At 33.7% G+C, this 21,920-nt stretch overlaps 1 protein-coding gene across 1 annotated transcript; it reads right to left on the reverse strand.

The window, feature by feature from the left end:
• Window positions 1-164: 164 nt before the first annotated feature.
• LOC140062122 (melanotransferrin-like) lies at window positions 165-21,675 on the reverse strand. Its single transcript, XM_072108180.1, has 13 exons — window positions 21,520-21,675; window positions 15,205-15,320; window positions 12,026-12,146; window positions 10,876-11,094; window positions 9,921-10,053; window positions 9,345-9,525; window positions 8,786-8,869; window positions 6,027-6,189; window positions 5,498-5,662; window positions 4,416-4,712; window positions 3,756-3,918; window positions 3,169-3,433; window positions 165-2,812 (listed from the first exon to the last, which is right to left on the reverse strand). The coding sequence occupies exons 1-13, from the start codon at window positions 21,584-21,586 to the stop codon at window positions 2,546-2,548; spliced, it is 2,241 nt and encodes a 746-aa protein (XP_071964281.1). The 5' UTR covers window positions 21,587-21,675; the 3' UTR covers window positions 165-2,545.
• Window positions 21,676-21,920: the final 245 nt, after the last annotated feature.

Raw genomic sequence — 21,920 nt, forward strand, 5'->3', positions numbered from 1 at the left:
ATCATCAATCATCATAAAGGATGCAAAGAATTGGCTAATAAATGACCATAATGAAGAAAATGTGTGTTTGGACTTCAAATTAAAAATACTTATTTGCTGCTGCTTGTAATAAATTTCACCTGCAAACAATGTGACTGACAACACAAATAAAACAAAAACCAATATACATTTAGGTCACAGTAAATTTTATTGTCTTGCCAGAGCGCGTATCGCTACGTCACTCTGGACGCGAGCGACCGACCCTGTATGCTACGTCACATTGTACGCGAGCATACATATATTTTAAAAAAACCCTCAATCATAAACTTAATCTTTGTACAAAACCAATTATTGCCTTTTATAAAGAACAATAAAAAAATAATAATTAATACAGTTAGTATTTTACGACACAGCTTTTCTTTGCAAAAAAACAATAAACAAAAAAGTTGGTAACAGAGTATTGGTCAAAAAGGTGAAACCAATACATTTCTTGTAAGCTTTTGTGAGTTGCATTGCTAATTCTTTTTAAACCAATTAAACTATTTTATACATATATATTTACACTTTACCACACTGGGTAACAGATATAACATTGATAAAAATATAAATTTCTCTATAAAAAATGTTTAGTACAAAAAAAATGTAAGCATAATACTGTAGTATTTTAGTATTTTATCATTGGTAAACACTATAACATTTCAGTCTATTCAAAATGTGTTAACTCTTATAAAATATTGCTACACTATGCCACACTGTGCATGAAATATACAAATATTTTTCTTGTTTTCAAACAATTGTTTTCGCTGGAAAAAAAATTATGTTAGCGGAAATAGAGTGGAAATCTATTTTTAACACTTGGGCACATTTTTTTTTTTTTTATCACGGAGCAATAATTATAAAACTTTGCATTATAACTTTGATGTCAAGACATAATAACTTGGTTCTAGTCCTTCTCCTTGCAAAGAATTCAAATTACTCATATCAACAAATTTATAATAGTACTGTAGTGTCAGACATACACGTGTAAAGCTAAATACATTAAATAATCAGAAATAAATAAATATTTCTACAATTAAAAATTAACCCTTTTTGGTTTTGTTGTTGATTAAGTTCATGACAGGCAAGACTTGACCACTTTATTTTTTAAGACTAAAAAGAAAACTATACTTTTATCGGTAATCTGAGTAGAATTACATCCTAACAATATAATGGACAAAATCAATGTTACCTTATATGGTATATGGTTTTAACATCCAAGGTTGTAGCGAGAGGTTAAAAAAAGAAGCAACGATACTTTAAATATAATTATTAATATAAAATATGACGATCTGTGCAGGGAAATTGTAGGAGGGGGGGGGGGGGGGCCATCAAAATTGAAAATTGCCGGCTGGCTACGGCCCTGACATTATAAACAGTTGAAATGATTTACATAGACTGACACTAGTATAACAAAAATCATTGATATACACAAAAATAGTTGAAATATGTTAACATGAACATCAAGATGGGAATTAAAACGGATAAAACCTTACAACCTTGGGAAACGAGGCAATACTCAATGCTAGCTCTTTTAAGGGTAAACATTTTAAATGGGGTGAGATGATCTACATTTGCTTAGAAATTACACAAACCAATAGTTATGTTTGTAGTGCGAGTGCTAGTTTACCTGGATAAACCGACAATAACTCTTTCTCCTTGAAATGCGAGAAAGGGCTATTTTCGGTTTATCCAAGTGAACTAGGCACGAAATAGACTAGATAATACCATCACCATTTAAGTCCATAATACTGTGTACCAATAATTACTATTAAATACCAAATTAACCAAACAAGTATAATTAGTAGATATTCATTAATTTTCATCAACAGTTACAATTAATACCCAATCATAACATTTTTGGTACAATAACGATCTTAATTATTAGATGTGGATTTTTAAACATTTCAATACTAACACAACTTTCAAACTTAAGAGTTAGTAAGATGCAAATTTATATCACAATGATCAAGGTAATCTGGGTAAAAGTTGGTTATAATAAAGATTTAAGGAAAACAATTTAAAGTGGAAAACTAGAGAAATCAAAACAAGGCTTTAGTATATCCTGTGAAGCAGTCTCAATGTAACTTAAGCTCTGTCCACACTATCAAACTTTATGTGCCCATATATGGACATGATGATGTCATATCACTACCATATTTGGGCATATCACTACCCTATTTGGGCACATCACACTTTTTTTAAACACTAGTTTGATAGTGTAGACAGAGCTTTAAACTAGTCAACCGATCTGAATCTAACAAGATTTAACTAGCTGCATATAGCAATTGGTTATGGCTTTATTCATCAGTCACACACAGTAAAATACACAGTATTTAAGAGATATATATCACTTTAAGTCAATACATTTTTTAATTCCTTTAAGCTCTATCAGAGATTATTAAGTTGTTATTATAACTATTAAGTGTAAACGGCCAATGGAAATAAACGCCACCAAGACTAAATGACATTGAAATTGCTTCACATTGATGACACAAAGCCTACTGCAAGATTTTATTTATAACGGTTACTAGAATACACCAGCAAAGATGGTAAGCACAAGCGACAAAATGACGACAACGGCGCTAGCCGCAGCTTGACTGGATCCACTAACAGACATGCAGGTGACCGCTTCGTAGGATTTCAAGTATTCTTGCCCAGCCCATTTCTGATAGGTATTCTTCTCGCCAACATCGACCAACTTGATGGTTGAATCCTTAAATATCAAGTCCTTGCCAGAATAGTCGGCCGAGTCAAATATCTTGAACCTTGAACCGGTTTCATCTGCAAACAGCCTCTGTAAAATTAAATAATTTCATCAGTATACATCTTTTAGATTTAGATTCAATTCAACATACAATGAAAAAGTAAATATATAACTATCAAACTAGAGTACACTAAAACATTTAAAACAAACAACCACATATTAGGGAGGTTTCGAAACGCTAAGAATATGATAATGAAAACAGATACGCCACACACAGTACTCGTTTTTGTAAGCCAGTAAAAATCTATCTATCAAACTTTACGAGACAAAAAATGATATATCATCACTACGATATTTACAGTAAATCACTACCATATTTGGGCACATCATACTTTTTTTGTCCAACTATAGTAATTGATCAAACCAGGATTTTCACTTTTACCTACCTGTCCATTATTAAGCAAGTTCCAGTATTCTTCTTTGTATGCAGTTGATTTGGAACCGGAAGTCATGACAGCATGCGAGGGAACACGAGCTAGGTTGCAATTCATCCACTCGTCAATTGACTTCCTTGTACCGTCTGGACAAAGTAGTTCATAATCTGCTTTATTTAATCCAGCAGCCCAAGAATCCATGTTGTTACCACCGGTGTTGTCGCCAACTGTGACATGCTTCACGAATGCAACTTCTCCGGCATCTTCTACTAAACACCTATGTATTAAGCAGCAGATAAAATGTTACAACAATACCAGATTTTTTAAATAAAGTAACTCCAAGTTAACAACTTTTAAAAGAGTAGTAACAATACTTTTTAAAATGGTGGCCAAACGATAAAGTATGGTGTTTTTTTTTAAATACATCTAAACTTAGAGGTTGCTATTTAAACAAATCTTGGCAGATTGTGCGACATATTTCCCACCCAGTTAAATAAAAGGGGCCTAGTTTTTTTGTATATCCACAATAATCGGGAATAATTAGCATAGAGATGCCACAAAACTACGCATTTATCGGGAGTCTTGCGAAGTCTGCTTACCTAAAAGAGCCAGTGTAACCACTGTACGGCTCAGCGTCATTGCGTACACAAAAGTTATCACCTTCACCAATACACAGTTCACACAAACTATCAGGATTAGTGCTGTGTGGATCATAAGTAGGAGTTTTAGCGCCAGGAACACAGCTTGCAGAGAAGTATTCACCTAATAAGGAAATAAGACATTTACTAATATACAGTATTATATTATGGCTCAAGCATTTAATGCCTAATTGGCCACCACTGTGGTGTGCAAAACATTATTATTATTAATGCCCAACATCCAACAAATTCATATCAGTGGTGTAACAGCTATGAGCGCTCACTGGTTAAACCCAGGGGCTCCAGAGCTTATAGGAGCCCTTTAGCAGTGCCCTGAGGAAAAAACAGACATTAATGAAAAAGGCTAAAAATGCCCAGCCTCTAGCGTTGGCAGGCAACTTAGGGTTCCTAAACCAAAGGTCTCAGACCTTTGAGTTACACCACTGATTCAAATGTTCATGTATTGTATTTATTGTTATTTAAGCCAGGAAAATTATAGTGATTCTTTGCAGAAGCACATTTTAAACATAGTGTATGCCTCATGCATTGTCTTGTTTGTAAGAGTGGACTTCAATAACAATTAAATTTGTTTATTTTTTAAGGAATATTTTTTTAGCTTACCAACAGCAGCAGGGACATTACAATCATCATGCGCAACCGAAATCTCTCCTTGATCAACGAGTGTTCCAACCGGCACAATCCAACCGGATGTCTTCATTATACCAGTATGACAAGATTTACGTCCTTTCAGATCCTTAAATCCAAACGAGGTGCTTTTCTTGGCTACAGCGACAGCCCAGTAGGTTGCCGACTCGTCACCTGTACCATAGTCTTCTCCGGCAACAGGTTGTAAATTGTACATATTGCCGCCGGTGACAATATCAGCTCCATCTAGGGTAACAAGGTCTGCTTGCCCATCTAAAAGTAATCAATAAATATACCGTAATCTCCTCTCTCTGGCTTTCTAAATTATTCTCAAAGAGAAGCCGATCTCAAAATAAAGCCCACTGGACTTCTTTTTTAAAATAAACTTTATTTGAATGTCAAAAGAGTAGAAATGTGTATTTTATTTATTTGTGTATTTTAATTTGTCTCAAACCAACATTACAGTAATATATTGTTTGAAGGTTTTCATGGCAAAATCAGATGTTGATATAATTTGCAGTACACCCCGTATGTTAGTTCTGAAAAGAACTGTTGAGTTTCTCAACGTTTTGATCAATATGCTTTGATCGTCCTAATATACGTGGTGTACCGCAAACTTATATCAACAACATTACAGTACTTGTGCAAAACATAGCAATGCATAATTATGTCTCGCATATAAACGTTATGTATTATAATGATCATTTTCATTTGTTTTAAAACAGTCAAACATTTGTAATCAATCCATTCACTTATTGGAGAATGACACATGCTTTGAAATTAACTAGGGTAAGAACAGAACTAGCATTAAAGGTCTTTTACACTTGCTCTGGTCAGGCTTCAGTTCAGGTTCGCATCATTGCGTCTACCGCATGAGCACCTTACATGCATATTAAGTAAAAAAATGATTGGGAGCCTAGCAAAACATTGAGATTCGATTAAATTCCTGGAGCAGGACCGGAGCTGGCGTGAAAGACGTTTTATTCATATACAGGAAAAAGCTCCTAGACATTATATGCTTAGCTTAGTTCCGCTTTGAATCAACTATATGTTTATACCTTTTATCATTTTCATACACTGGTCATGATGGTCAGCCCTAGCACATGAAATATCCGGCTTTAAGTTCTCACTGGTAAAATTACTCCTCATAGCTTGACATTTGTTATACTCCGCATCAGATATGACACAAAAACGAGCAGTTCCAGATGGACATGCTGTAAGGCCTATATGTAAATCAAGAAAACCATTTATACCAATATTTAATAAAATCTTGTTATTTTAATATTTTAAAAAATAAGTAAAGTAAATAATTTTATTTGGAAATTAGTAAAATAATTTCTAAAGAGAAGGAGATATGCACCACTGGGAGATATGCCTGTGTATCATTTCACTATGAGTACTACTACTGTATCTCATCTGCTACGATCCTCTAGGTCATAGGACAACTAGAACTAGTAAACAAAACAAGGAATATTGCAAATGAATACTAAATTTGACATGGAATCATGTATATAATTTAATCTCTTTATTAAAACCTAATTACCAATTAGTAACCATACATTTTAAGTTATTAATAAATAAACTTGCCTCTGATAGTAAGCAGATATGCTTCACCAAGATATTCCTCATAATCAGTGCTTTCTGTGTTCTTTAACATTATGGTGCTGTCTTTAAACATCAGATCTGTTCCTTGGTATGCCTCTGATTCAAACATTTCAAACAATGGATTGTCATCAGCAGCAAAAAATACCTAAAAATAATTCAATATTTCATTTTCAAATAAAATCATCTTAGTTTAATAATATTACAGTTCACCCACCTATCTGAACACCAGAAAATCGCCCAAAAATTAGACATTTCTTTAGGTACAAAGGGCTTCAAATTCTTTTTTAGCATTAAAAGACATTGAGAATAACTGGAAAACCAATATTAAGCCAGCCCAAGTTATATTGAGAGCGTCGACGGTATTTTTTTTTTTTTTTTGTATTTGCAAGAAAGCGGTCTACAATGAATTTCCATATGTACCAATAAAACATAACACTACACTTTATAGTAACAGTACTTCCTTTTTATGTTATACTTTAAGCCTGGTTTCCATAAATTGCTACATGACAGAGCATAGCGATTCTATGGAAACGCTAGAATATATCGGGGATCTAGTACGCGAGCGCTAAATATTCTTTGGTACGCGTATACGATTCATCGCCGACAAAATCGGCAAAGTTGAACATGGTTGAACTTTGCCGATTTGACTGCGAAGAATCGGCGACATCTGCGCGTGTAGCGATTTTAATGGAAACACTGTAGCGATTTTAATGGAAAGCAGGCTTTACATGCACAACCTTTCTGCAAGGCCCAATAAAATGGAATCTTGCAAGTTACATTTTAATATTGTCTTTGTTTATTAATGCTGTATGGACACAATACCTTGCAAATGATTTATCCAGGGACCAATAATATGGAATCTTGCAAGTTACATTTTAATATTGTCTTTGTTTATTAATGCTGTATGGGCCCCAATACTTTGCAAAACCTTTCTGCAAGGACCAATAAAATGGAATCCTGCAAGTTACATTTTAATATTGTCTTTGTTTATTAATGCTGTATGGGCCCCAATACCTTGCAAAACCTTTCTGCAAGGACCAATAAAATGGAATCTTTCAAGTTACATTTTAATATTGTTTTTGTTTATTAATGCTGTATGGGCCCAATACCTTGCAAAACCCTTCTGCAATGCCCAATAAAGTTGAATCTTGCAAGTTACATTTTAATATTGTCTTTGCTTATTCATGCTGTATGGGCCTAATACCTTTCAAAACCTTTCTGCAATGCCCAATAAAGTTGAATCTTGCAAGTTACATTTTAATATCATCTTTGTTTATTAATGCTGTATGGGCCCCAATACCTTGCAAAACCCTTCTGCAATGCCCAATAAAGTTGAATCTTGCAAGTTACATTTTAATATTGTCTTTGCTTATTCATGCTGTATGGGCCCCAATACCTTGCAAAACCCTTCTGCAAGGCCCAATAAAGTTGAATCTTGCAAGTTACATTTTAATATCATCTGTGTTTATTAATGCTGTATGGGCCCCAATACCTTGCAAAACCTTTCTGCAATGCCCAATAAAGTTGAATCTTGCAAGTTACATTTTAATATCATCTTTGTTTATTAATGCTGTATGGGCCCCAATACCTTGCAAAGGATTTCTCCAGGGACCAATAAAATGGAATCTTGCAAGTTACATTAATATTTTCTTTGTTTATTAATGCTATATGGGTGCAATACATTGCAAGGAATCTCTGTAAGTACCAATAAAATCTAATTTTGCAACTTTACTACTAACAGTACTACATTTTTTTTTGGACATTGGCAGAAAGTCAACTACCCAAATATTATGGCCAATTTGAGATTTAAAACATGTGGCAGACAAATCAGGTTTTCTAAAACAGGAATCTTCAAACAATCTTTATTATTTCACCTTGATTACTTTGGCTACGATTCAAACTTTAATATATCCGATTGTTTCACCAAAGGGAATTTACCTTTTTTAAGGATTATTTTGAGACAAGGAAGATTGTATCTACAATTTCTATTTTGAATAAGCTAATTTATTAAACGGAGAATTCTTATCACCAAACAGTCATGCGAGATCGTTATTAACTGACTGATCTCGCATTCGGCCGAGAACTTTCTATGATCTGATTGACAGAATGTTGTCATCAATGTTCCTTTATTTTACTTGCATCCATAGCAAGCAAATAGCTTATAATTACAGATACCTGCATAAGGCTTGAATTTTCTTCAAGGTGATAATGTGGGACCATATCGGTTCTCTCATACAGGTTATATAGTATAATATTATACTGCATCTGTAGAACGTTTTGTGGGTACCCATTTTGTGTTAGACAGATGGCAATGAACAATGGATACCGATTTCGAATAAAAACTGAAATGTATTTGTTAAACGTTTTCGTATTGTTATGACTTAAACCATAAAGAAAATACAGTTTGTCATTGCCGATTATTAAGCAAGGTCTACTATTTAGGCCTAGCCATAGCGCGGCTAGTGAGTGGGCCTAGGCCTAGCATTTTTTTTACAAATCTGTAAGTCGAAGTTCGCATACCTCAAATTTTTATACCGGTCCCATTAGATTCGACTTAGGCGGAGTCGACTGTATTATTTCTAAACAGGACTCTGACATTGGTAAATATTTCAACCACTATTGTCCTTAGTTTTAGCTACAACATAACTTTTGGTTTATTGATTTCCAATGTTAAAAATGCATTTAAAATGTATTAAGAGTGTAGACTTTAATGCACGTTACAAATAGGATTGTTCCATTACCTGAGCATCAGTTAAAAGTTTACGGTATGAATTGATGTCATCCATAGTAGCAGATCGAGAGGTGACAACAGCGTGACCTGGTACCTGTAAAGACCAAGACCAAAACCATTAAATTCACTAAAGGTATGTTTACAAGAACAAGGCACTACAGCATTTCCAGCAAGAATGTACAAATTTGCATTCATTCTCAATGTGTAAAATAAAAAAGTAATTGTTGCCTATTGAGACAATAAAGGCATTAACAAATAATGCTTCCCAATCACCAATGAATCAGGTCAAGTTAAGTTAATTGGTCAGATGTTTGGCCTATAAAAACAATTTTGTCAGAGAAGAACTTTTCTTACAGTTTATAACTGCTCATGTGGTTTTATAGCCAAGAATTACGATTAGATTCATAGCTATCAAATTAAAGACATTTTGATTACAAACGATTAAATCTAAAGCTCTAGTTTGACAAAATAAGTGTGATGTGCCCAAATATGGTAGAGCTATGACATCATCATGTCCATATATATATAAGCACATCACAGTTTGATAGTGTGGCCAAGGCTTAAAATACCCAAGCAAGGTTGCAGGCTGCAAACTCTTCTACGGGTTTCCTGGTTCCATCAGGACACAGGAGAACATAGTCTTCAGATCGGAGATCCTGTGCCCAGGCTAGAGGACTTTTGCCATCTGTGTAAGCTGGAACAGTCAGGTGTTTTACAAAGGCAACATCACCGCCATCTTCGGCCAAACATCTGAATAGAGAGAAAAAATATATGCGGCTTCAACAATCTGCAGTGGCTAAAAGGCTTTTAGGGGGTGCTTCTATTTTTAAAAGCGTAGTTTAAAAGAGCAGTATTTTGCTTACAAAAATTGATTAGCTTTAAAAAAACACAATTAAAGGAACCATCTTAGACATGGTTTTTAAAGCTCTGTCTAAAATAACGAACTTTATGTGCCAAAAAAATGTGCCCATATATAGACATGCTGATGTCATATCACTACCATATTTAAGCATCACACATTTTTTTTTCAAAACTAGTTTGATAGTGTGGACAGAGCTGGGAGCCAGTCCCCATCTAGCACTCCTCACATGCTGGTTATATAGTAAAATAGCATGGAAAGCTTACAAAACAAATAATAATTTTACCTAAATGCACCATGGTAATTGTAATATGGTTCGCTTGAGGATCGATCACATTTTAAATCGCCAACCCCAATGCATGATTTACAAAGAGATGCTGGGTTATCATTATTTGGGTTGTACTTCGACGAAAGAGCACCTAAAAAAGCAAATAATAAAATGTTAAATTATTGATTAATAACAATATTATGATACTCTTTTTAACAAGATAAAACATTTGAAATAGAATATAGAATTTGTAATCAATAAAAACGCAGGGCATTTAGTAGTTTCATGTCTTTATTACGAATGTATAAACCATGTGACCGGATTTGCAAGCTATAAAGCAACTTTAGAGGACAACGGAAATTCTACTTTTCATAATTCCCAACTAATACATATGCATGACACATGTATATTTCCTTTGTGTTTGTTCAAACCTTTTTTTTTGTGGTAATACTTTGTTTTTCTGTCGTGCTTTAGTTCTCTTAAAAGTATATGCATTAAATCTCATTACATAGGAGATGCTCTCCTTTCAAGTTGACTTGGGGTCAAGAGACTGTAAGTATCGGAATGAAAATTCAGCCCGCTCAATCATGAATAAATAGTTTCAAATTGCGTTCTGGGTAAATCATATGAAGTAAAACCGTGTAATGAATGTAATGAATTCGTATTAGAAATTGTATTTTGTCCGAGGTATATTCTATCTAACATTCACTAAAGCCTTGTTTACACTATCAAGCTTTATTTGACAAAATAATGTGAAGTGCCCATATATAGACTTGTCATCATCACTACCAGATTTGGGCATACTACCAGATTTGGGCACATAACTACTAGATTTGAGCATATCACTACTATATTTGGGCATACCACTACCATATTTAGGCACAGCACACTTTTTTGTTAAACTAGTTTGATAATGTAGACAGAGCTTTTAAACAAACATACATTATATACAGTTTTATCTAAAAGATGTTACCTGGTGCACAGCTCTGACTAAAAAATTCGCCAGCTGATCTGATATCGCTATTACAGTCCACTACATCCATCAAACCTTCCCCAAGTAAGTATCCAACAGGAACGTTCCATCCAGCTGTCTTTTTTACGCCCGTATGACACGATTTTTTTCCTTTCAGAGAGTTTATGTTCACGCTTGTGTCACTCTTTTTGGCAACAGCCACTGCATAGTAACCCAAACCTTTGAAAGAGAATTCATTAATGTAGTACAGTATTGTTATCAACATTCCAATATGTACCCCTGCGACACAAACACAAATTATTATTAATGTACAGTAATGCTTTCAATATGTAAACCCATACACAAATGGCCTATACAAATTTAAACATAGTAATTTGTAGACAAAATAAAAAAGCAGGAATTTTAACAACATACTGTACTATTATTTAATGTTATAAATGTTAATATTTGAGCAAATGAATTTCTCAATTTTTTTTATTCAAGATGTATTGTCCCCCAAAAACATGCACAATAAAGATTAATAAAATCAGACTTTGAATAGACCATTTTGTAGTTTTAATCAAGTTAATCACTTCCGTATAAAAAAAAAACCGAAAAAATAATGTTTTCACTTATAAAACGACAAAATAAACGGATTAATTAAACCAATTTGATCATTTTTGGCTTTAAATTACATTTTTTTTTCAGGTAAATACATTTTTTTTTCGATCCAATTTTTTTGTCAAAGTGGATAACTATTATTTTTTCAGGGGGACAATACATCTTTAATAAAATGTACTGATTATATACCAATTACTGATTTTTCTTGGATAATTTTCACTGTACAACAAGGCAATATTTTAAAGCAATTTCTATTAGTAATTGGTCTAATAAATTAATAATAAATTACAAACATAAGTTTACAAAAAAAAAAAAAAAAAAAAATGAATGTTAAAGAATGCTAAAGAAACCAATTGAATTTTAAAACGGATATCAAACCATTATATTAATAATTATTTGTTTAAGAAGAATTTGTTTTTTTAAGTTAATAATTAATTATGAATTTTCTTTGTTGGCACACTGCATTATGATTACAATATATTAACTTGAACTATCTTAGTCAACCAAGGTCAACTATGATATAAATCAAACAATTCCGAATATAAAATACCATCATTATATTGTTCAGCCATAACAGTCTTTACGTCATATTCAACACCAGCTCTGTAAATGTCACCACCATCCAATGTGATCAAGTGTGCATCATTCCTATGAATCATCTTCAAACAATCCTAAAATTAGTCAAATAACAGGTTTTATTAAATAACTTTATGGTCAAGATGCTCCAATTCAATTCAACTTTTATTTCAGATAATTGTCCATATGGTATACAATACTAAACCATTATCAGTTATCTCAGAATGCTTTAATAAGATTTAGCATGGGATGCCATTGTCATTGTCTACAGTACATAGTTTATTAAATTAGCACAAGCCGCATACTGTAGATCAAATCCATTCAACATTCAAAGGCTGTATGATTTGACATATGGTGTGCTGGCAAAACACAGTACTGTAATGTTGTGTTTGATAGTACATTACCGTACTTGTTAAGATATAGTCTCTTGTGGTAGGATGTCACACAGTCACAGAATATAAATTCAATACAACCAGCAAATATGGTTTGTCCAGAAACAGTTTTTATTCAATATTCAATGTAATACAGACTGTTCTGGCTATAACATATCAATAAAAAATAATAACAATTATAAATTCTACAAAGTTCCAATCTATCTCTTTTCTTATTCAATTTTTCTTATATCTTCTTCTTCAGTACATCCATATTTAAGTAATGGTCCTAATTAATATGCATGTACTGGGAGGGGACTATTTAGAAAAGGGAACATTCCTTGATGATGAGAAAACAGTGATTGATTAAGGATGTGGGTTATAGGAAAGTGAATAAAGAGTAGCTAGGGACAGGAAGAAACCACTAGGAATGTTAATAGATGGAGTAGGGAGAAATCAAGGGTTGTTGGCCTGATGGTCAGAGTGTTACATTATGATTGTGTAATAATAGTAGACATGAAAATAAAGTGAAAACTGGAAGCTGGACATAATAAAACAAAAATCATCTTTTCTTCAAATCTATTTTAGGAAAAAGTAGTAACAATAACATTATACAAAACTGTTTCCAAAAGTATTTGTTTTTTGAAATTATAAATAGTATAAATAATATTCAGAACATGATTTACAGTTGCATACAGTAATGTTTATTTCATAAGTATCCCATCGGGTTTACTAATCTTTGTCTGGAAACCATTATAATCATTCACGCCTTTGTTTTCTTCTAATTTATGACGGGGAAATTATCCAAATTACACAAACTGTTTCCTACAGGAGCAAACACAAACTGGACAACAGTTAAAAAGTCCCCTTTTTTCAACTGGGAAGATAGCCAACAATATTATACACAGAAGAGGATTATATACTTTTATTTAATTAATTTTTTTATGGCTAACGGATGTTGATGTAGTTCTGAAATTAAGTCAACAAGGGCTTCAAGAATGTTGTTTATATTCAATTTTCTTCCTATATATTGGATATATGCCATATGCACTTAACCTGAAAAGTCATAAACAGATCATCCTGTTTCTAATAGGACCTGTTTCTCGCACAAAAGGATGGTACAGTATTCCTCAAAACCAGTTTTGCTAGTTTGTTATATCAAAGATCAAGATTCATGTATTTTAAAATAAGGATCTAGAAAAATGTTAAATGATGGGCCCATCGTTTGCACTGTAATTTTCAAAATTTCTGTAGATATGAAAACTTTTTGTAATTAGCAATGTATATTTTTGTAGTCCGTTTTGTCATTATATTTTACCATGCTTGTTTTATTATTATGTAAAAAGCCTTTGAACATGTTCAGTCATGAAAAGACAGTATACATACTGTATATGTGGTATTTTAAATTCTAAAATAAATAAATATGAAATATTAAAATTTTTAATTTTTCAGTTGGAGATTCTAAACAAATCATTTTATTATTTGTGCACGATTTTATGTAAACTCATTGTACGACATTGGTATCCAAGATATGTGGACATTAACTGGTTGAATTGAGGTAGAATCATGATCAGTATAATCAGAAACAGCTGCTATGCAGAAACAAGACAAATTTTGAATATAAAATATCTTAATCATTAAATCATTTTATTTTGCACAATGTTATGTATCTGAATAATATGTGGATATGTGGACATTGCTCAAGCCTTGTCAACACTATCAAACTTGGCATGCTCATGATACTACCATATTTGGGCATACCACTACCATATTTGGGCACATCACACTTTTTTGTCAAACTACTTTGATAGTGTAAACAGAGCTTTTAGTTGATTCGAGGTAGAATCATTATCAGTATAATAATCAGCTGACATCAGCAACTGCAATGCTTCCCTGTACTTGAAAGATAACTTTAAACAATTAATTTTATCGATTACACATTTGGATAAGTAATAAGTAAACATATGACATTATTGCTTTGTTACTCATTATTGAATATCTTTAAAATTTACCGGAAAAATTATTTACTTTACAGTACTATCTTTTATTAATAATACAGTATTATCTGGCAAAATGTATTTATTGTGCAAAGTAGACTACAGTATCATCTGTCTTCCATACTGTGTACATATGTCCCTCTCAAAGAATATGATAAGAGGTGGGCCTAGGTAGCGGCGAACACTCAAAAGCGAAAAACAGTTTAGATGGAAATTATATCACCTGTTATTGTTAAACTGTGTAGAGCCACTCCCAGATTAAACTTTTAAAAAAAACTTTGGCTTTAGCGAATCAAGGAAGTAGTTTAAAATTACACAGACAAACGTCGGCAAAATTGTTATCAAGGTACTGTTCGACAACCACACAAAGGATGAAAGAAAATCTTGAAATTGTAACCATGTTTGTTAGTAGAAAAGTAAAGAAACACGACAATGTATACAATACTGTACTTTCCGCCAGTTTCTATCTAGGGTCCTGTTTCTACTGCATAAAAATAACCGGTTAAAAACGGTGTGAATAAATTAACCCCAATGTCTTGGGAGCAGAAACAAGACAATTGACACTCTCACTACTAAGGACGATTAAAGCATATTGATTGAAACGTTAAGAAACTCAACAGTTCTTTTCAGAACTATTATATGTGGTGTACCGCAAACTTCATATCAACAAACAAAGGTTGAAAGAAAATCTTGCAATTTTTAAGAATTTTCAACCAAAAACATGAAAAATAAGACTTTGAATAGCCCACTTCACAAATCAATAATTTGTCTTTATTACAACTTACATCAATATCGGATCCTTGTACACAATCCAACGCTGGTGTGAGATTCTTGCCTGCAAAAGCTGTTTTCATTCCCTCGCATTTTGCCTTTTCATTTGTTGAAATAGTACACCATGTAACTAAATAGATCAACAATCAAATTAATTGGAAATATATTTAACTACTAATGAAGTAAAAAACAAATTATAAACACAGCCCTGAACAGTATTTTTTTAAGGATTTATTGAGTTTAAATAAAGAAAACAGACAATTTGAATGATATATTGTGCTGCTCATCACCAGTAGTAGCTTCCAATGAGTTTCTGCTGTTTTTGAGTATTTAAACTTTTATGAGTAAAACCATTATAAATAGGATTTATTTCACAGTTCAAACTAGTACAGTATAAAATCAAACTTAATTCTGTTTTAGTTACTGTAGTTATTCAATGTGATCGTAAGAGCAATTTTGGGATTTTTTCACTCGTTTAATTTTCACGTTGCTGTTCTATTGTTAGTCAACTGAAGCTATTGTTAATTGAAAGGCTTGTTAGAAAACCATTACATATACATACACATGCTTGTAGTGAAATTAGCTTAAATCAAGCATTAAGACACACACTAAAATATATATATATTTTTTACCGGCGGAGGTATGCACTCTCGGAGTGGCTTTCTAGTTTAATAATATATTGTACATGGATGTCAATTGTATCTACTGGTGAGTATTGCTATTGCATACAATTTAATTATCGTCCAGTTGGTGGAGTACCCGCTGCTTAGGGCTAGATATTTAACCTTTAGCCATCATCAATTTGACACCATTTTTGCCATCATATTATATCAAAGACGGTTAATAATTTACAGTTTAAAACCTTGCCAGTACAATTCCGATTATGTAGATGTGTCAGTACAGTTAAAGCTAAAATGTGTATTTTAACAATGCAGAAATTATAATATCTTGGCAAGTACAGTAGGCCTATGCATTTATGCAGGCAGATTGTTTTTACAATGGTGACATTAAAAATATGGTCATGATGGCAATTTCTTGTTGCTTTTTAACAGTCTATATGCAACAAATTCAAACTAAAATAGGTTTTCCAAACTAAAATCTAATAGAAAACTGGATTCCAGTTCGTGGAGTTGTGGCTTGGTGGTTATGATGCTTGGCTACCAATTCAAGGGTCCTGGGTTCAAGTCCTGTCATAATATGTCAGGATTTTTCTAATGCCAAATTACAACTCCACTCCAAAATATTTGTAATAAGACTTTGTTTATGTAGAACAGGATTGCTACCTTTAGAAGGATAGTGAATGCATTCACTTATTATGGTTATCCTTGGCAATTTGCCTTAAATAATATAAAAAAAGTAAAAATTTTCTGCAAAAAATGACCATCCAACAACAAGTCTATTCAATTTACTGCTCTATTGCATCAATATCCTGTATTACAGTAGATCTCACTGTTCTTATTTCTTTATAAGCACAGCACCAAATTTGCATCAACCCTGTAGGGTCTTGGACGGGAAGCTACAACTTGCACATGGGGCCACAGCAGGAACTGAAAATGATTGGTTGATTTTTAATGCAGTCTAAAATAATGCCTTAAGCGGTAAAGATACAATGAAGCCATCAAAATGCGTGTAATCTTATTGTACTAAAAAAACTCGCTTAATAATAATATATACATCTTACATCGACCAATTTTATTTTAACCTACAGGCTGTACTGTACCTCTTTCAGGGTTGTAGCTAAGAATTGTTGAGGGTGGAAAAAAAAATTGTGAGGGTGGTTTTTTACTAAGCTTGCAAGCCCCTGAAAAAATTTGCTATATTGACCTTTATAAGACTCATTTTAATGATGGTTTATATGTGTAATTTTTTACATTTTTTTATATTAATAATATTATCATTGTTCAGGTGAATGATTTTAATAAAGCAAAACATTACTTTTACCATGGACGTAATTATACGTACCTCCCGGTTTATACCTCCATGTATGTATGTATGTATGTATGTGTAGGCCTACCATTTGGACCTAAACATAACTGCCTTTGTGGTTACCTTGCCCCTGAAGAACGCCTAGGCCTAGCTAGCTTGCATGAATTAAATAAATTTGTTCGATTTAGCCGAGAATATTTTTTCAAGATAAAAACCTCTTATTGATATTCATGCCGCACAACAACCACGTAGAAAAACATCACGATGTACTTACATGAACGAACGTACATTTCGCCAGGTCTGCGGCCTGGGCGATGAATGATCTAGGCTATCATCCGAGCCATACTACAGTATACTCGCGCTAATGATGTAATTCACAAAATAAAAAATAATAACAGTACAAGATATATAGTATGTTTCAATTCAATGTTTTTTTAATAAATACACGTAGTCGGGAAGTTACTCCACAAAGCAGTCGGCGTGGAACGGTTGATTAGCCTACAGTTTAATTCGCCGTTTTTTTTAAATATTCTCCACGATTCATTCATACAGAGATGATAAGAAAATCGCGCACAGCATGCATGCAAAGCTAGCAAGCTGCATGCTAGCAAAGATAGTGTAGATGTTCACTCAAGTGGAACTTGGGCGTACCGTCCAATCAGCATTAAGTACATGACAGTTCTGCTTGGTTGATTTTCAAAGCTGTGTGTTTTGTGTGCTAGGCTAGCTGCATTGTGTGATGTGAGCTTGCCCGATATTTCGCGGAAAAAAAAGGAATTTAGGGTGGGCGGACAGGTACGTCTGACGCTGGGCGGAAGGCCTTAAAATTAGCTTTAGACTGGGCGGGAGGCTTTTAGGCAGGGCGGCCCCGCCCGGCTCCGCCCTGCACAATTACATCCCTGCTCTTTAGAGAGTACAGATATATTCATGATGTAGTACATTGATAGGGAGTTTAAAAATATAACCATAATGTTACTTTTACTTTTATTTGATTGTGCGCTTGCAACATGACATTGCAATTCTTTCTTCGTTTGATGGTTAATATTGGTATCCTATCCACACTACAGTCAACTATTGTAGAATATAAATAATAATCAACAAATGAAATAATTGTACTTTGATGAGTTTGAGACCCACCAGTGAATTAAACTTGCATGTAAAATTACATGGCATTTGGTTGCAAAACTAACTAGTCTCTTGTCTTTTAAGGCGAGCAAGTGCGATCACTCACCTAATACACTCCTAAACTGCCCTTGTTTGAGGTGTGCGATTTACAACACGCTTAAATTTGGTAAAATTCTACACACCAAAATACAAACAGCACACCTACAGCACTCCTGAATGTATAAGAAGTGCAATTTGTAGCACACCTATAATTTTAAAAAGACAAGGCCTGAGTCTCGTTTAGTGTAGGCCTACCCAAAAGTCTCATTGCTATTATGTCTGCCAATGTATACTCTATCACTTTCGTGCAGAAATTTAAATTGATTGGTCAGCTTTTTGCCCTACTCAGTGGCAGATCTAGCGGGGGGGGGGGGGGGGCATGTGGGGCGTACGCCCCTATTTTTTAAAGATTTTTTTTTTTTTAAATTAAATAGATTTTAAAAACACGTATCGTTTCGACGGTCATTTTCATAGTGAAAATAGTACGTCGGAGCACATCGTCAGCTTGATCGCATGCCACCAAGCATGTACGTCGACATCCTTTGTGTACTATCAATCTCTAGCGTTACCAACGATCATTCACAGTTAAGTGTAAAAGGAGCAAGTTGATAAAAGCCACGTGGTGAGCTTGGTCGCGTCCTACTAAGCAGGTCGGCATCCTTTGTGATCGTCACTCCCGTATTGTAGAGTAGCGGTACCTCCGACGATCAATAGAGTTTATGAAGTCACATGGTCAGTGCTACTATACTACAGTAGGCGCCCATTTATTAAGTACAATAAAAACAAAGGCTAGGACTGTAGTGCCTATGAAAATTATCCCGTTATGTTTTAATAAAATATAGGCCTAACGGGCTACATATTACTATTAAAATATTAACAATGCTGCAGCATTTCATGACCCTTGTTGTTTTATTTGCTTTTCCGTCGATGATTCTCATAAACAAATCGCGATGACAAAAGGTGTTTTGTTTTTTTCAAATCACTAAATATAATGTAATGATGATCGAGCCGGACCGCTAATTTTTAAATGATCGTCGGTCGTTGAATATGCCGTGATTTTATTTGTCAAAAACATGATCGTCAGTCGATGGCTCGGAGTTTCGATAAATCTCGCGTCGCATGTGTTACGTGGTGGTGGAAAACACTCTCGGCAAGTTTCCTTCATTAATATGCATTAACGTGACGTCATTTTACTTTAGCTGCATGGATGGATGCGAAGAAGTAGTCGCCGTGATCGACCCGGCGCACGTGTAAGAAAATAATACCGGCCTAGGCTAGGACAAGTTTATGCTTATATAAAAGCTGAAAAACATCGTCGCGTTGTAAAAATATAGATGTAAAGTACAGGCAAGTTGTTAGCTTGCTTTGGTGGCCTAGGTAAGTATCAGCTGCATGTTCCACATGTCGTAATTTGCGAGCTTTAGAGTGTTTGGTAAATGACATTACGAGATGTTTGTAAATCGTTTTAAACGACTTACAATGCGCTAGAACGCCAACGCTTCGCTCGATAAGCTACGCCACCCCTATTTCAAAATCCTGGATCCGCCCCTGCTACTGTGACGCAAGTTTAGTTCGATGAGTTCAAGACCCACCAATGAAAATATATGGTATTGGGTTGCAAAGATATATTGTACTAGAAAGTGACTCGGCAATTTATGTATTGTACGGTACTCTCTTAAACATGCTATGGTCCATTCAATTTCAACTAAAGACAAATGCTATCCAATACCTTTTCTAGGAAGGGCCAAGGAAAAACTATTATGAATGTATGGATAAATTCACTCAACCAAATAAAAGCAGCTTCAATATGGCATTTCCATCAGTTCTTGTTCAGTGTATGTGTGACATCGCTATTATTCTGCTAATGATAATCTCTCAAACCTTTCATATTAAACATTTAGGAAACTATGTAATCCTTTTCCAGAATTTAAATTGTAAAATAGTAGATCTAAATTAATTTATATATATGTATATATCCAATCTGCAGACAGTACTGTTTCGATCTTATAAGATCTCGTCAGTGCAGCTTAGGTTTCGAAATGAAATGTACCGCAGAACTGGCACAATATATAGGCCGAGCAACGAGCGTGCTTTGCAAAATGCTAATAGTATTCACAACAAAAATGCACCGTATAATAATATATTATCCAATCTGAATTTTTGCTTAATTTAACATTTCAATTATTTTCTATATTTCAAATTTTCTTATTCAAATTTTTAGTCTTGTGTAATTAATTTTATTTGTTGGTTTTGGTTTTTCTTTTACTTTCTGTTTTTGTTGTATTTTGTATATTTTATCTGTTCTGAGGGTCCTAAATGATCAGCAAATGCTGGATGGATCACCATCATTAAATATGGTTAAAATAAAAGTAAATAAAATAAATAAACATAAGTTTCAACAGGCACTAACACATCATACACACTGATAAACTTGTTTGTGTTGTAGATTAATTCTGTACATGAATCTATTATGTTTAGAGAAAATGTTCACATGATCAAAACATGACAATAAATGTTCAGTTTATAATTGATTTTTTACTTGCTGACGTTTACGTGCTGATCATTTTTACTTTAATTAATATGAGTTAAGTAGATTGATTACACACTGAAACACACATACTGATGCAGATTCATTCTGTACATTAATCTATAATTATGTTTAGTAAAAATGTTCACATGATTAAAACATGACATTAAATGTTAAGGAATTTTTTTTAGAAAATGGCTTACGTGCTGATCATTTTGACTTTATCAATATAATCAGTTAAGTAGATTACACTGAGTATTTTATGAATATGAACTTGAGTCAGATTCAGGGGCCATGCCCCAAAAAACAACAAAGGAAAAGAGAAGAATGAAATAGCTAGAAAGTGGAGGAGAAAGAGAAACATACAAAATACTTGTATCACCATAAACATAATTTTACAGGACACATTATCTTATTAAATGTTTTTTTTTTTTTTATTGTGCTGAAAAACACGTCTGCAGATTCTAGGCCTAAATTAATAGAATAGAGATGCTTGAAAACTACGTACCTACACAACCAGGCCCAACCACGTTCATAATAGCTACTAAATAGTGATCACCATGTCACATGTGGTGATACCGGCCGGGCATAAGCATGATTGGCCGGTTCGGTACTTGCAAGGATTGTTGTCTACAGACTGCAGCAGCAGTCTAGTAGTGAGAGGCCTAGCAGATATTAAATTGAAAATTAATTAAACAAACGTTAACCTTACCTGATTGAGTTACTTTTACATGAATCAGACCCAGACAGAACAAGATAACCAAACAATGCTGCATCATGCCTTTGAGACAGTTCCCAATCACTAAATAACCTCTTAAGTCTGTGTTATATTAAAAATGCAAGAATGTCAGGTCCACACACGTGCTTTTATCAGCGTCTGAACACGTGTTCAGACGAAGACTCCTCCCCTTTTTGGTAGCGTATCTCTATCTCCGCCGTGGGCTAATTTAAGATGTTGGTTGAAACCATTTTGTTATAGGGTGCAGTGATTTCTAATGGGCAAATATTTAAGTAGCCATAATTATGCAGGCTGATAGTAGGGAGTAGGCCTATATGTTTAATTAAATTTCATATTATCATCACCATTTTCAACACAATCCACTAGAGACTAGA

Source organism: Antedon mediterranea, chromosome 11, assembly GCF_964355755.1.
Source record: "Antedon mediterranea chromosome 11, ecAntMedi1.1, whole genome shotgun sequence".
In the NCBI taxonomy this organism is placed as follows: Eukaryota; Metazoa; Echinodermata; class Crinoidea; order Comatulida; family Antedonidae; genus Antedon; species Antedon mediterranea.

Coding starts and splice junctions, on each gene's coding strand:
- LOC140062122 (XM_072108180.1), bottom strand. CDS start 21,586: ATGATGCAGCATTGTTTGGTTATCTTGTTCTGTCTGGGTCTGATTCAT. Junction 12,147..15,204: donor TACAAGGATCCGATATTGAT/GTAAGTTGTAAT, acceptor GACTAATTTTAG/GATTGTTTGAAGATGATTCA. Junction 8,870..9,344: donor CAGCCTGCAACCTTGCTTGG/GTATTTTAAGCC, acceptor TGGTCTTTACAG/GTACCAGGTCACGCTGTTGT.